Genomic DNA, 16,395 nt, shown 5'->3' with positions numbered 1-16,395 from the left:
AAAAGATTTAATTTGATGAGAAAGGATGACCGAATGAAGATACAAACAGCAAAGTAATGAGATTAAATAGTAAGACTGTCAACAAAAGGACATGAAGAGCTGTATAATGTTATTGATTATACATAATGTATAACAGATAAGGATTTTTTAAACCAGTCTGCCTGTGAAAAGACTATTGGCTCTGTGTACATGTATACTGTGTGTGTGAATGTATACGTGTGTGTGTGTGTGTGTGTGTGTGTGTGTGTGTGTATGTGTGTGTATGACAGGGAGAGAGAGAAAAAAGCGAGTTGTGTTTGTGTCTTTTGTGTGCATGAATGTCCCCCCTACCCCCCTTCGCTCAGGGTCCATCTCACCGTGTCTAATCGCGCAGGGTAACTTTTCCCTCTCTCAGCAGCGACAGACCTGACAGTGGGCAAGATCTATGCTGCCATGATGATCATGGAGTACTACAGGCAAAGCAAGATCAAGCGGATGGAGGCTCTCAGAGATGAGCAGGTACTGTTTGATTGACACTAGCGTTCTCTCTGTTACTCACTTTACCGTTCCCGCTGCTTAGGCCTAACTCATACTCAGCTTTCAGCATTGTGGCTCTCTTCTGGGTTTCTAAGTGAGTGTCATTTATTCTCGAGGTACAACAAGCACCTAGGCAAAGAAAGTTAGCATTTTGTTTATGGTACTGAGATGATTGTTTGTATTTGGGAAGCTGTGACTAAGATGTTTATGACAACCCAGATTATGTTTTGTTTTTTAAACCACCCTGTAGTGTTAGTCCATGTTAGACCCCTGAGACTCTATCATCATTTAGGCTGTTGGGTATTCTCTCCTTGTCATATTACTGTAGTCTTTAAACATTTACATTTACAGCATTTGGCAGACACCCTTGTCCAGTGTGAATAGCAGGAGTGCTTTGTAGTCAAGCTAAAGCCCTGGCTAGAGTGAAAAAGAAGACAGTAAAATATTTTTTATAGTGCATGTTATATGCTTAGTGACTCAGTGAAGTGGTGAATCTTAGGTCTTCGTTAGAAGACTGCCAGTGACTTAACTGTCAACGGCAGCAAGTGGAAGTTCATTCCACTACCCGGGTACCAAGACAGAGGAGAGTCTTGATGAAGGTCTCCTTTGTGTTTTGAGCGATGGTGGTTCAAATAGAGCATTACTAGAGGCTCGAAGGCCATGTGGTGCTGAATGGGATTGGATTAGAGCGTATAGATATGTGGATGCTGGTCCAGTTATGGCTTTGTAAGTGAGTATCAGTGTTTTAAATTTAATGCATAAGTTGCTGGGGTGTGATTGCACAGAGGGGAAGGCCTGTCAGGAGTGAGTTGTAGTAGTCCAAACTCAAGATGACAAGGGACTGAACAAGCACCTGAGTGACTTCTGTATGGCCAGATGTTCCTGATATTTGGCATCCATATCTAATGCTCTGATGTACTGGGTTTTTCCTCTTCACCATGCTGTAACTGTGAAAGTTATATTTTCTCCTTCGTTTAACTGGTGCAGTGCTTTTGGGCTCCTGGAGTCTTCCTAGAGCCTCCTTTTGCTCCCTGGATCTTGTGTTAATATGTGGGACAGATGTTCTTCCTGAGATTTTATCTTATTTTTGTTAGTACTTTGATACCAAGGTTTGCTATTTTTTCCCTCTGGGTGGATTTCCTAGATTTGTGGGTTGCCAAACAAAGATGAACAGGAGAAAGGAGTGCAGTCAGGTAGTGTGTGTACCAATGTGTTTGGCTGAAATTGCATCTACAGGTTAAACAATAGAGGCTCTTCCAGCACTGTTTGGAAGATTATCCACCCAGTAAAATTCTAAAGATGACCTATAAAGTGGACAAATGAAATGACCAACTGATTTAAGCCTGTTCACAAGGAACTTTGTCATTTCAGGAGGATTATTGAAATGTATATGGGGTGAGAAGAATGTTCTATTCAGGTAGTTGAGTCTAGCATGTGTTTTTAATACTCTCTTGCTCATAAAGCTGAACCTTCCACAATCATCATACTAGTGCAGAACAGGAACCATCACAACACATCACAAACAAACGTCAGGAAGATTATTTAATGCTGGCAGAACACGTGCCAACTTCATGTTTTTTTCTGTCTTATATTGGGTATTGTAATTTACCTATACACCTTAAATTAAAAAATATATATATATTTTTTTTACATATGTTCCCAAATGAAACACTTTATTACTAGCATTGAACAATTGCATCTGAAAGACGAACAGTATAACAATTACCTTATGAGAAATAAGCATTACTACTTTTAAGTATTTTTGCAAGCAGGCCATGAAACCCACTCTTACAAAGAATATAGGAATTATCACAAGCAGGACTTTATATAACCACTAAAAGCATTTCCAACCCCAGTTGGTTTTTGGACTTTCTATGGATTATGGTGAGACTGTGTTGGGAATTTAGGACTTGCCCAAACAAATGTTTCCATTTTGCACTGCTCTCTTCATGGTTCATGCCTGCTGTACTCCTCCTTTGCCTCAATCCTAGGCACCCCATGCACAGCATTCCATAGTGGGAGCCCCATGCACAGCGTTCTCTATGGTGGTAATATTGCGCAATAATTTTGCATCGAGATGTCCTAGATTAGTATGTGTCTTTACGGCCATGTTAAGTAATTAAGGGGTTCACAAAAGATGTATTAGTGGTAAACTTTGCATTAATGTTACCATTCAATGCAACATGGGCCTTACCTCTGTACAGTTGCTCTCCTATGTGATCCGCAAATATACATTCACTTAAAAGCATCAGGCATCCATGGCTTCAACAATTCTCTTCATCAGTAGATGTTATTCTAGGTTCATCAAATGAACAGCAAAAGGTAATTGTATATCATGAGGCATGGGTGACTTGCTCAAGTGTTGGGACTTCTCATCTCATCTCAGCCCAACTCTTGATGTTTTTAAGTGGATGGCATAGAATTGTTTGGTACATACCTACAAACTCTTCACCCAATAATTTCTAGCTTTCCTGCCCTACCCATGGATATTTTCTTCCTAATGAAAATGAAACAGTAGCCTATTTGAACCCCTTCTCCTCCTAACCTCTAATTATTCAGCACCTTTTCCAAATCCCAATCAACAATTCTGTGTATTTGTGAGACTTGAAGTTTCTTATGGTATGTTTTGCCTGCTTGTACTCATTTGCTAATTAGTAACATCTTATGTTTATATCTGGTCATGCATTTTCTAAAGGGCTTATTTAGTTTGTGTGAAACCAGTTAGCTGCTCTTTTGAGTCATATATTTTATATTTTTGAGTTGGTTGCTCATGTTGGGTGACAATTTTAAATTTCTTCTTTGAGTATGTTTTATATGGAACAAAACAGGGTGTTCCAGACTTTCTCCTGTTTTCATAAATCAATCTGGTTTTACAAATGAGGTTACAAATTTGTATATTTAAGGCTTGTATACACCAATGCTTTTAGACTCTTTCTGAATTTAATACAACATAATTGTCATGCAGTTAGAGCAATTACACAGATTAGAAATGACTGGAAAATATTAACAGTGTCTCATTTTAGCACCCAACTGGTTGCCAGGTCCATTCATTTACTGAAAAGACCAAAATGTAAATGAATTCTCAGCATGGTACCATTGGCAGCTTCCTGACAGCTCAGCTCAGAGGATCAACCCATTGCCCCACCAGACTGCAAAACCCAGAATGCTTCCTGGCTGATTGGTCTGACTGTCTCCTATTGCCGATGGAGTCCCCTTCCATTTTACATCTGGGATGCTTTGTATCCACTACCTCCTTCCCACCCCCATTTTCCCATCAGCTTGCCTGATACCAGCTGTAGGCCATGTTGTATCTTACACAGAATCGAACGCCATTAATGTTTCAGCGCCTGGAGCCACCCTCTCCAAACCAGGATGGTGGGCACGGACTCAGTGGCCTTCCTGATTCACAACAAGACCCTGCCAACTCACTGTAAGTAGGCATGCAAAGGTTCTCTATGCGCTTTTCTCTCTATCTGTCTTTGCAGTTGAATGAGCAGATTTGATTGTCAAAGTCAAATTTATTTATAAACAATAAGGAGCAGAATAAGTAGTGAAAGAGAATAAATAAATAAATAAATACATTTTAAAAATGAGAAAATAAGTAATTCATGTCTAGTCCGGTTTTCTAGAAGTCCCAGTCTGGTCCTGCTGGTGTGCGTGTGTCCGAAACCCATCCCACATGAGAACGTCCATCAAGGACAACGGAGAAGTAGTTGGCTGGGGTAGAGGTGTGGTGGGCTACAGCAGGGGACATCAGGGGGTGGTGGGAGTAGCCATGGCAGCTGAGACAGGTTGAGGCTCAGTAACATCATGACATCATAATGCTGCTCTTCTTCCTAATTGAACAGAAAATGAAGCACTCCCAGAATGTCTGTAAACCTGTGGGGGCTTGCAGAGAAGGCTAATCCAGTCCTTCAGGTCCCCAGACCGTCAATGTTCCACATATTTGCTCAGCTTCCAACACACCTGAAGAAAGCAATCCAGAAACCCTTGTACCTATTTCAGGTGTTAGGAGAGCTGTCTGAAGTCAGAAAAACACTGTTAAAGGATATTGATTAGTTTGTAACTTATGAAAAGGAACTATGCTTAATTGACAATTCAGTGCTAATAACACATTTAGGTACTAATCATAAATTGATCATAAATGATCATAAATGATCATAAATTGTGAGATAAACACGTAAGTACATTTTATTTATAAAGCATGTTTAAAACAATGTACCACCAAAGTGCTGTACAGGGAGTAATTGAGTATGCAATGGATTTTTCTCATTACTTCCGCTCTTCACTGCATAAAGGGTTGCATATCACAACATGCATGATATATTTATCTGTTCCCAAATAAAATATGTTCTAGACTTAGATTTAATGTTTGATCATGTGGTACACTCTTCCATAACCTTGCTACTGCGTGCAATTGCCAAAACACAGTCACCTTTCCATGTTAGTCAGGCTCAAGGAAAGCTTGGGAGGAGGACCTTAATGATCTAGGGGCATTATATAGAATAACCATATCTGCAATATAAAAGGCACCAGTCCTTTCAGGGCCTTAAAACAAACAGTGAAACTTTATGTTGGATCCTTATGTTGACTGCATATATATGTCTTAGCGCGGTGGATGGAGGCATCCCAGAAAGCCACTCGTGGGTGACAGCGAGAGCACAGGAGATGTCCCAAAAAGCAGGCAGCTGGAGCCCAGATGGCCTCCCCCCAGAGGAGAGCAGCATGAGCCGGCCCAACTCCCAGGTACCAGGATTCAGACATGTTCACTCACACCCAGGACCCGCATTCAACACACACACTCCTATGTTTGCATTTGGCTGACTAGCTTCCTTCACTCGCTGAAATACAGGTTAGCATGTGTCTGATTAATACCTGCAGGGATATTTCCAGGGCACAGCTTGACACAGGAAGAATGAGTCTTACATGATTTTCATGGACACATTGCTGTCCTAATCATCTGAGAACCTTAACATACACTCAGTGGCAGGTTTTTCACAGCCTTCTCTGTCACTTTCTAGTGTCGTGCCACTCCATATACCTGAACACTGAAGATTTAGTTCATTGCAAAAAGATTTGGAGAGTGTTTACAGCTTCCAGCACTGTTTACTAACAGAGTCATTCTGGTGGGCCTGGTGTTGGAATGATGGCTGGTGAACGTCATGGTGTGTATTTGTCAGTGCTCTGTATCCATAGCCCTAGTGGACCAGGCTGCCTACGCTCTGTCTGGGTGCATTTTGGAGATGGTAACTAGATCTGGAAACTTTTTTTTTTGGGTCCTGAGAACAGGACTCCATAGATCATTCTCCACTATTATCATCCACCAAGCTCCTCTCTCTCTCATGATGCCTCTCAGTGTAGCTGTTTTTTTCTTTTTCTTCCAGTCTCTTTGTGTTCTTCCCCTGGCAGTGAAATTCATCCCATCACATACGCTCATCCATGCTCGGCTGTCCAGGAGGGACATTTGAACCCCTCTGGACCTGGAAGGGTCGGACAGAAAAACACTCCTGACCAGCTCTGCTAGCTTTATGACATGTTTTTGACAGTGGCACCAAGCTTGTCTTCTTGTGTGTGCGTTTGCATGTGTGCTTGTGAGAGAGGGAAACAATGAGTGTATGCTTGTTGGTGGTTGTACCACTAACAATATCTCGCACTGCCCTCTCCATATGAACCTCAACCTCCTATAATCTGACCTTTCTGTATATCAGACCAAACAAGAACACTGTGTCTGCATCAATCAGAAGGCCATTCTTGGCCGGCGCACACTGCAAGTGTAAGAGCAGAGGCTGAGCCAGGACTGTTTTGCCACGTATGCATCTCTTCAGAAAGGTCTCCTTATGTCTGCGCGGTTCAGGCCTGTCTCCTGGCCTCGAGCCCAGGCCTGCTGTCCCTGGGCAGTCACGCGTCCTCTCCCTCTGTTTCTGCAGACGGTAGAGATGCGAGAGATGGGGCGGGACGGGTTCTCAGACACCGAGCCCTTCCTGCCAATGGAAGGCCACGGCAGGGCTGTTTCCATGCCTCGACTCCCGGCAGACAACCAAGTGAGCACTTTCATCCTCTCACATTTTTTTTAGTGTGTCTCCCTTTTCCTCTTCCCTCCCTCTTTGTCTCCCACTGTGTGTATCGCTCCTCTTCTCCCCGGTGGCAAATCGTTTTCCATTGTTGCCTGTGTGACCAGCGTGTGCAGTTCAACATTAGAAGGAAATCAAAAATAATGAAAACTTTTTTGGACGTATCACTGAACTGAATAAGACTGAGGTGGCAAAGTTAGAAACATTATGATGAAGTAGATCAAAAATGACCTCTCACAGTCTTCCACAGGGCATAATTTTTCAGTTCAAAGAATGATCATGTAAAACTCCAAGTATGAAGACAATTTATCTTTATCATGTCTTTAGGTTAGGTTATCAAACATTAAAGTATTATAATGTTAATTAAGAAGGTATTGTAATGCACTTGCTCAAATAAAATGCTTTAAACCATTTTTTAAATTTAACTTTGACAGCTAGTAGCTTAACCAATGAACTCCAGCTACGTGCATTCTTAGACCATGGGCTGTTTGACTCCTTAGTTATAAAAGCAACTTCCTTAGTTACAGGAGTCAGTTTGAGTTAGAACTGTTTTCATATGAAGTGAAGCTGCACAGGTCCCCTGTGGAAGTGAAAAAAACACAAATATCTGTAGGGCCTTAACACAAACATTAACTCTTAATCCTGTTGACCATATTTAACGCAAAGTGTGGAGACTCCAGAATCCATTGTCAACACTTCTTTAGCAGACTGAAAATTTTTACAAAATGTAACTTTTTATAATAAATTTGTGTATTTATATATGGTATTAAATTATACATTTTATAATACATATATTCTATGAATTTAGGAGTTACTAAACTATTTTTAGTTTTCTTTTCAATTTGTAATCTACACATCTTCGCAAATAATCAAATCTGTGAAAGCTAAACTGCGAAAACTAAGGTTTATTAGACATGCAAGAAATTGATCTCTACTCACATTCAATCAAGTGAAAAGCAGTATATTAATGTTTGATAAATTATACAACATACAGGTGTTGTGTTCTTTGCCAGGTCTTTCATTGAAATGGAATTAATAGCCCAACTGTTGTGTCCCTACATTAGACGTATATTAGATTTTCTAAAAACAGTTTTTAATCCTGAAATTGTACCCTGTGAAAGTATAGGTGGTCATTTTTGTGCCACCTTTAACTCCTAAATCAAGCAGTGAGAAATACCATAAAATCTTGCAAAAATATTATATTATTTTGAAATGAATGTTTAATATATGCCCCTTTAGAGCAATATGAATTGAAACTTATAGAAAATTAAATTGGCCGAAGCACGAAACCCTGTGGAACTCCTTCCCATAAAAAATTAAAAATTACAAAAACAAGGGTAAATATCCATTTTAAGTACTTAAAACTATGAAAACAAATGTGTTTGAAAAGATGTATTTAAGAATACATTTGTGTCTTCAAACACTAAAATCCTATAGATATATTTAGAACACACAATATATGACTTTATAGGTTCATAACTTTAAAGTGCATATTTGATGCAGGTAATAGAGTAGATCAGGGATTAGACATGTCCCTCTCTGCATGCTACTCTTTGCTCTGTGCCTGCCCCTGGGTAGCCTGAGAAGAATCCCTCCCCCATTTCATATCACACCATCTCCGTTAGCGCCTTGTGCTCCAGTGACTGCCGTGGTAACACACTCACACCACACACATACACACATATGCAGAATGCCTGGTTCTTTTATTTTTCACTTATTGCTCTTTTTCTCTAACTTGAAATTTTCTTTTCCAATTAATCCCTCCCTCTTCTTAATGTCTTCTTGTGTGTCCTGTGTATCTTCTATGCCCAGTTTACAGTGTAAATGATTTTCTCTTTATATGGGTTTGTTTCAGCCGGGAACTCTCTTAACCTGCTTAGATTGTTCTGACATGTGTATAGCAGTCCTGTCTCTCTAGATCTCTAGGAACCTTGTGAACTACAGTGCATATATTCATACTTTAAATTATACTGTTAAGTTTTTTGTCCAGTAACAGTTCTCAAGTGTATTTTTTGGTTATTTTAACAATCACTTTAATCCTGAATATATTATATTTTGTAACCTGATAAGGAGTAATAATTTACATCCAGGTTGAAACAAATACTGGTTAGGTTAATGTGCACCGAGGTTTGTGTGTATGTGTGTGTGTTTTCATGTGTTTGTGTGTATTTTCGTGTGTGTGTGTGTATGTGCATGTGATGTTGTCAATTACCTTAGCCTTTGTGTACAATATTTTGATGTTTTGCAGTACTTGTGAAACATTTTATGTGTTTCACATGTAAATGTAGAATAGGGTGTGATTGCTGTGGTCCTGTGCTTACTGTATTTGTCCGCAGCATATGTTAAGTATTCTCTCCATCCTGTGATCTGTGTACCACACTCCATGTTTTGTGGTGTACCGTGGTGTGGCATTGATGGTGTTTCCAGTGGTGTTTCTAACACTGCCTTTGGCTTTCAGTGTGTGTGTGTTACTGTGGTAAGTGTCACTCCCTGCTGCTTCTGTTTCTAACTAGGTTCTCTCTCTCTCTCTTTCTTTCTCTCTGTCTCTCTCTCTCTCTCTGTCTCTTTCTTTTTGTTTGCCCTCTCCCCCTTTCACTCCCTTTGTCTTTTTGGCCTTCCCTTCGTTCTCTCTCTGTTTCCTTCACCTGGCCTGCACTCTCCCTTCTTTCCTTCTTTGAATGTGATCACTCACTCTTCTCTCTACTACAATCACACATCTCTCTGTCCTCTGTTGGCCATACTTGTGTGTGTGTGTGTGTGTGTGTGTGTGTGCGTGTGTGTGTGTGTGTGTGTGTGCATGTGCGTATGTTTTGTACCATCTGCGTGCTGCTGATTTGCTTCTCTGTGCTTGCGCCTGAGTAGCAGCCAAGGAGGAGAGGAAGACATCGGGGGAATAACCTCGGTGTATGTTCTTTATTTCCATCTGGCTGTCACTCCCTCAAGCCTTCCTGTTTAGATCTCTAAGGCTACTGCTCCCTAAAAGGCGCCTTCCTTTTCTTAAAGCATAGCTTTACTTTTAACCATTAAAAGTTTGTCATCTCTCTGTCTGCCATCCTGGTCTGCAGCCCTCTTCTCTATATGTATGTGAATATAGCAACTGGCCTGTCTTTTTGTCTGTCCATCTGTCTTTACCTTTCTGTCTGTCTATCCTTTTTACCAGTCTATTGTACTCTCATGGCTTACCCATGCATGTGCATGCACGTGCTTGCCAACATCCATGTGTGGGTGTGTCATGGGAGGGTAAATTCACATACATAGACATGTGCACGGAGCTGTGGTCCACACTGATTGGTTGCTTGGCTCCAACACACCAAGGCTGATAAATGACAGGGCTGCAGTCCCAGAGCCACCTGCTCCGCCCTCCTGCTTGTCGTGCCCAGCAGGCAGCAGGGAGGGTTCTGCAGGCCAAGGTGTGCCAGGGTGGAGTGCACATTCCTCTGCAGTGGGCTGGAAAGGGGGGTGCTGGAGGTCACCGAGAGGTCATCGGGTGGATGGTTTCCCTACAGGTGGAGTCGGAGATGCATGTGAGGCATGAGGCTCGGCACGCTCCTGCCCTGCCACCCACGTTCCCGCTCTCTCTCACCCCGTCTCTTTTCTCTCTTACCTCCTCTGGGCTGGTTGCATGTTGGATGTGTCTTCTGGAGCCACTGGGATTGGCAGGGCATGCACGAGGACACGTATGAGTGCGTGCGTGCGTGCATGCATGCATGTTGTGTGTATTTGTGCGTGCGTGTGTGTGTGTGTGTGTGTGTGTGTGTTCAGGCCAAATAAAGCACAAACGAACCCACTGATGTGCAGACAGCCTTGCATGCACACACACATATATACACACACACGCACACACACACACAAACATGCTTTCGTCTTAAACAGGAGGACACTACAGGACTTAAACCTACCTCTCAGGTCCCCTTGGTCCATCGCTCTGTAATCATACGGAAACCCCTCTCTCTTCCTTCATTGTTTCTCCTGTGCCCTCCCTCCCTGTGTGTGTGGCACTGGCAGACCATCTCGGACAACAGCCCGATGAAGCGCTCGGCCTCCTCACTGGGCCACGGGCGTCTGGGCCGGGTGGTGCGGGCCGAGGACTATGCCATGGAGCGGGTGATCCCGGAGGAAGGACAGAGGCATGGGCACCGGCGGCGGGAACGCAGCCACCGTGCTTCTGAGAGGTCGCTCAGCCGCTATACTGATGCAGACACAGGTCAGAGCCAAGGGAGGAGCCAGGGGGATGCGAATTAGTGATGATGGATACATTTTGTTTCATGTTTTCATTTTGTTTTCTTCATTATAATTGGCATTTAATTTATGACATAAAGCATACTATTAATAGTAGTAGTAGTCATATTGTGTCAGAGCAAGGAACAGTGATAATGGTGATGATGGTGGTGCTGGTGATGATGATGATGATGACAATGATGATGATAGTGAGTAGTGTTAGTGTAGATCAGTTTTCCTTGAGAGCATACTCCTTGCAGAGTTAACCCATAACCATGCCTCGCGTAGCTGATTCAGCCTATAAAAGAGCTAGTGAAACCCTGACGCAGGTATGCTTTTGGGTTAGTACTAAACTCTGCAGAAAAGTAGCACTACAGGAGAAGGACTGCAGATCCCTATAGGTGACATCTGGAGTTTGCACCAGTTATGAAGATCACCTCTCCGTTTATTTAGACATAGTAATTTCAGTAGAGATGATAGAGTCAGCCCCCCTCCCCACAGTGATATCTCTCCTACTGGCATGGCAGGTTTAGGTACGGACCTGAGCACCACCACGCAGTCAGGCGAGCTGCCTCCCAAGGAGAAGGAGCGGGACCGGGGCCGGGCCAGGGACCGCCGCCACCACCACCATCACCGCCGCCACCACGGCTCAATGGACAAGGAACACTACACGCCGGAGCGCGAGCGGGACCGGGGTGAGCACGTGCACCGTCCCACACGGGACAGGGACCACCGCTGGTCCCGTTCGCCCAGCGAGGGCCGTGAGTGCCTTGCGCACCGGCAGGTGGGTGATGAACGAATTTGCATGTGTACACAAACACACATACACACACACACACACTCTTGTGTGCTCATCTCACTCTCAAAGGGAATCCATTAACATTGATGGATTTTCCAGCTTCCTTTTCACTGCAATGCTTTTCTTTTGCCACTGGAACATGTGTGTGTGTGCACGCATGTGTGTTCATTGGAGGACTACTGTGTTAAACCAGGCCAGCAGAGCCTGCAAGTAGAACATTGCATAGCAGGTGATGCTAATGAATCTGACACAAAGTGTTCACAAACCTGTTTGTGTGTGAGAGAGTTGACTAATGACTTTAAGCTGGGTTTTTCACCCTTCCAATGGTAATCAACTCCTCTTCATTTTGTTTTCTCCTGTATGTGTTTCTTTTTTCTGTGTCCTCTCTCTGTCGCGTGTTGCTTCTCACCGCTGGGTCGTTTATCTCATCATTTTCGTTGGTTACACCGTTCTCTCACTTCTCGATGTTTCTTTACTCTTTTCTCTCTCTTTCACACTCTTCTCCCTCCCACTCTTTCACAACTACACTTTCCCCCCTTTACTGTTGTTGTGTCGGTGTCCTCTATTTCTCTCCTTCTCTCTTTCTCTCTTCCCCTCTCTCTCTCGTTTTGTGGATAATTTTGTTGTTCTTTTTTTATTTGCCTTGTTCCATTTTCATGTAGGGTAGTAGTTCGGTGAGTGGCAGCCCCGTCCCCTCGACATCCGGGACCAGCACGCCTCGCCGAGGCCGACGCCAGCTACCCCAGACCCCCTCCACCCCCCGACCCCACGTCACCTATTCACCCGTGGTCCGTAAGCCGGTTGGCACTCCCCCACCGGGGCCGCCCAGCCGTCTCCCTACCCCCACCCCTCGCCGCTTCTCTCCGCCCGGCCCCGAGCCCCCTGTACTGCCCCACCACCACCCGCCCCCTTCCCATCATGATTCGCCCCGCTCCACCCGACACTCCCGCTGGGGCCCGGGCCCTGCTGAGGGCGCAGTGGGTGATGGCTTCTACGATGACCGGGACTACGGGTTTGAGCGTCATGCGCCACCAGCCTATGAGCAGAGCCCGACGCAGGGCAACCCTCACTCCCACAGCTCTCCGCACCCACGCTCCCCCAGGACTTCCCGTCATGGAGCCCTCCAGCAGACCCAGCCACCCTCTCGTCGCATGCCCAATGGTTACCGCTCATCCTCGCCCTCCCCACACCATCATGCCCCTCCCCACCCTGGACCCCACAAGCCCCCACACCCCAGGGGGCCCAGAAAAGGCTTGCATGAACCCTACAGTGAGACTGATGAGGATGACTGGTGCTAGCCTCTAGGGAGAGGGGAGGGAATGAGGGAGGGAACGAGGGAGAGAGCATTTCAGCAGCCGCTGCAAAGGGACACTGCCGCTGAGGAGGTCACACCAGAAGAGAGGCAGTCCCGGCCCCGAGTCTGCATGCTCCAGGGAAGCACGGAGAAAGGGTGCTAAGAAGCCACAGGGGAATTCAAGGCATGATTCTCTCCTTTCTGTTATTTATGTTCTCTTTTCTATTCCCCTGCTGCCTAGTGCTTCCCTACCGATGGGCGGACTGCTTTAAGTGACCAGAAGGACAAGGGGTGTTTAGGAGGTGCGGGTAGGTCTGACACACAATATTGGAATAAGAAAAAAAAGAACTGGTATAATAATTGAATACAGAGGAAGAAAGTGTGCACTCTTTTTCTGGACATGTCATGCATTTATTCAGCAGACAAAGTGACAGGTGACCACAGTCACAGTGACCAGAACTCAGAAGTGGAGATACTCGCATTCTGAATGTTGAGAAACACTACTTGCTTTACACAACTTGACCGGAGCTCCGTCTATTGCAAAAATCCACCCACATGTTGGGCAATATCGATGAGTTTTATCATCTATGTTTACTGTTAATAATTATTTCGGTAAGGTGAGGCCACTGGCCACTTGTGTGAGTGTGCGTGTGTGTGTGTGTGTGTGTGTGTGTGTGTGTGTGTGTGTGTGTGTGTGTGTCAGTGTGTGTGTCAGTGTGTTTGTGTGTGTGAGGGAGGGTTTTGCCTAAAAGGTGGGGTCGGGCAGGGGCATGCACACCCTGACTGCCTGTGGGAACCCCAACCCCTCATTGCTACGGAAGCCCCAACTAAAGAGAGAGAAGATTAATATGAACGCAAAGAGGGGAGGGAAAACAAACAAACAAAACGGTCTCCACTCTTTCTTCTACTATGGCTTCTTATTCTACTTCTTGTCAGAAACATTGGAGCTTGATTCTTCTGTTGCACTGCTCAGCTTTGTTTGAACTCCTAGAATTAAAAAATCCCTTGGAAATCCTGCATGATTGAAACAATAACAAAAGAAAAAAATGAACAAAGAAACTTTGAATAGATTTGGGGAGGGGGGGGGATTTCTTGGTCATGTCATTTCTGTCTGTGAAGTTCTCTCTCTCCCATCCTGGCCTCCCTCTCTTTCACTCTTCTCTGAAATCATCCCTCATTCTTTTAGGGATGGTACAAAGGGGGCAAGAGCCCAATGCTTGCCATTTTAAACCTTTCAGCTTCATTCTACAGTATCTGGGAGAGCTTCCCACAACAATTTTACAATAGATACTTTGCCAAATGATCAGTATCACTACCAAGAACATAAAATGATTGCTAGATTGCTAACAACTCAGAAGCACAATTATGTTAAAGCTAAAGGAGGGACAGAGCATTTTGTAAGCTTTTTATTTACATTATACCACACTATATTAATACTTCGCTCACTTGCACAAAAGGGCCAACATACAAGCACACAGACCCTCGCATCCATGTACAACTCATAAGCACACATAGACTCTCACAGTCACACACAGCCAAATCCATGCATATAGCCACTATATGTGGACTCTTTCCCCTTACTCCAGTCTTCCAGGGTGTGATAGAGTGAGAAGCGAGTGGAGGAGGAGAGAAGAGCGAGAACCCCATCATCTTTCTATTAGATTTGTTAATAATGATGACGTTTATACCTACAGAACAATGACGATAATGATGATGATGAAGATGACAATGATGAATTGATTTCGTATCTAGTTTTGGTTTCTAATCAGCTGTGATCTTTGTATTGCCATGTTTGTTTTCGGTGTGTTTCTGTTTGTGTGGTATGTGGAGCTCTGTGGCAGTGATGCATTCGGGGCCATGGTAGACTCACTCCTCGCCTCCAGCTTATCTACTTCCCACATATGACATGGGTAGTTAATATGGAGCAATGTCCCCAATTTATTCCTCAGAATGAGATGTATACTGTCCTGGGTATTAAAAAAGCTATTTTCCTAGATGTAAAATGAAATTATAATGTATGCTAAGTAATTTATGTATATCAATTGTGAATCAATGCAAATGTACATAATTAATCATTTTAATTACCATGAGCTCAAGTCTACATTAATATGACATTTTTTATGATTAAGATCATAAAAACGTTGCTGATGGTTATTGATCCTTATTATATTCTCATGGCTATTGTGCCCTTGAACATCTTATTTAATAATTGACTCAAGAAAGAACTACCTGTTTGAGATGAGAGACACACAGATTAGTACTCTTTGTGGACTGCCACTGCTGCACTATTCAAGGCAGTGTGAGCACCATTCATGCCCTTTTCCTTAGAAAGGAAAGCAGTGACTTACCATTCAGGCTCATCCCATAGATGTTTCTTTTTATAGTTAGATCATCTGTGAATTTTCTAATAGGAACAGTAGGGGCAATTCAATTTAGAGCAGTCTGATGAAAGAAACAGAGCTCCACTACCTCAAGCTGATCAATAGATGGCACTGTGCTCCACACAGTACTAGCCTGTGGTCCTGATTCGCACTCTATCATTCTTTTTCTGTTCCATGTTTATGTCAATGATCTGTACACTGGGTTGTAAGACTTAAATGTCTGTCACCAATGGTGCACCATTCTGTGTTCAGGACATGTAACACAGCCAATCAAACTGCACAGGAACATGTAACACAGCCAATCAAATTGCATGGGTAAAACAATGACCGGGCCTTTTCTGCCAAAATCTCTGTCTCTTGTGTCCCACTGATCTTTGTGTCCCTATGGCCCAAGTATAATCACCATTTTATTCTAACTTGCAACAAACAAAATTCTGATATCAGACTTTAGTCCACACAGATTCACTGCCAAATGGTATTGTCCCAAAGGACATTGCAATCATTATATATGTAGCATTCAGTACTAACATGCATAATCACTCATGGTCACGTTTTACAGTGAATAATGCCTGTATGTAATGACAAGTGTATGTGAGAAAACATGCATTTATTTTTACACAGTACCTATTTATGTTATAGAATTTTCAAATCATGGGTGAGTATCACGTGTAATCTATGGCTAACACTAGATTTTTGATATTAAAAAGGGATGAAGGCTCCCCTTGCTAGTTTAGTATAGTTAAATCCTCTTGACATTTAAAGCTTGAAAGATTTGGGTGTCTAGGAATGTATCACTGACTTAGTTGCTCAGTGCCTTATTCACCATGCATTCAACATCTATCTACTGATCTATCTATCAATCTATCTATCTATATGTCTGTCTGTCTGCCTATCTATCTGTCGGGAGTATACAAAATAATGAAAAAGTTGTGTTGAAGAGACCAAATTGCAGTTACATAGAAATCTACCAATAATCTATATTTATATTAATTCAAATTACCATATTTCTGCTTTGAATGATGTTTTTAAAATCAGAACTTTATCGTATGTCCTTCTGAAGCAGTAAGACGTGTAAACAATTTTAAAAGGATGTTCTCTGCTGGCAGACTGCCCTCA

At 43.2% G+C, this 16,395-nt stretch overlaps 1 protein-coding gene across 15 annotated transcripts in view; it reads left to right on the top strand.

Moving 5' to 3' along the window:
- The window catches only part of cacna1aa (calcium channel, voltage-dependent, P/Q type, alpha 1A subunit, a), an 84,641-nt gene extending 69,015 nt beyond the window's left edge, over positions 1-15,626 (top strand). For 3 of the 15 annotated variants that reach the window (XM_081710949.1, XM_081710948.1, XM_081710955.1), the window contains 7 exons: positions 395-498; positions 3,837-3,946; positions 5,127-5,262; positions 6,444-6,557; positions 10,593-10,791; positions 11,333-11,589; positions 12,267-15,626. In XM_081710949.1, coding sequence (XP_081567075.1) covers positions 395-498; positions 3,837-3,946; positions 5,127-5,262; positions 6,444-6,557; positions 10,593-10,791; positions 11,333-11,589; positions 12,267-12,902 — 1,556 coding nt within the window. In that variant the 3' untranslated portion in view covers positions 12,903-15,626. Of the gene's footprint in view, positions 1-394; positions 499-3,836; positions 3,947-5,126; positions 5,263-6,443; positions 6,558-9,449; positions 9,492-10,592; positions 10,792-11,332; positions 11,590-12,266 lie in introns of those variants that run through there. The other 12 variants (XM_081710952.1, XM_081710951.1, XM_035531220.2 and 9 more) reach the window with 9 other exon arrangements.
- Positions 15,627-16,395: the final 769 nt, after the last annotated feature.

This window comes from Electrophorus electricus, chromosome 3 (genome assembly GCF_041902795.1).
Source record: "Electrophorus electricus isolate QZ-2024a chromosome 3, ASM4190279v1, whole genome shotgun sequence".
Lineage (NCBI taxonomy): Eukaryota > Metazoa > Chordata > Actinopteri > Gymnotiformes > Gymnotidae > Electrophorus > Electrophorus electricus.
Note: the sequence above shows the minus strand (reverse complement) of the source record. Positions and strands in the feature narration are given on the sequence as shown.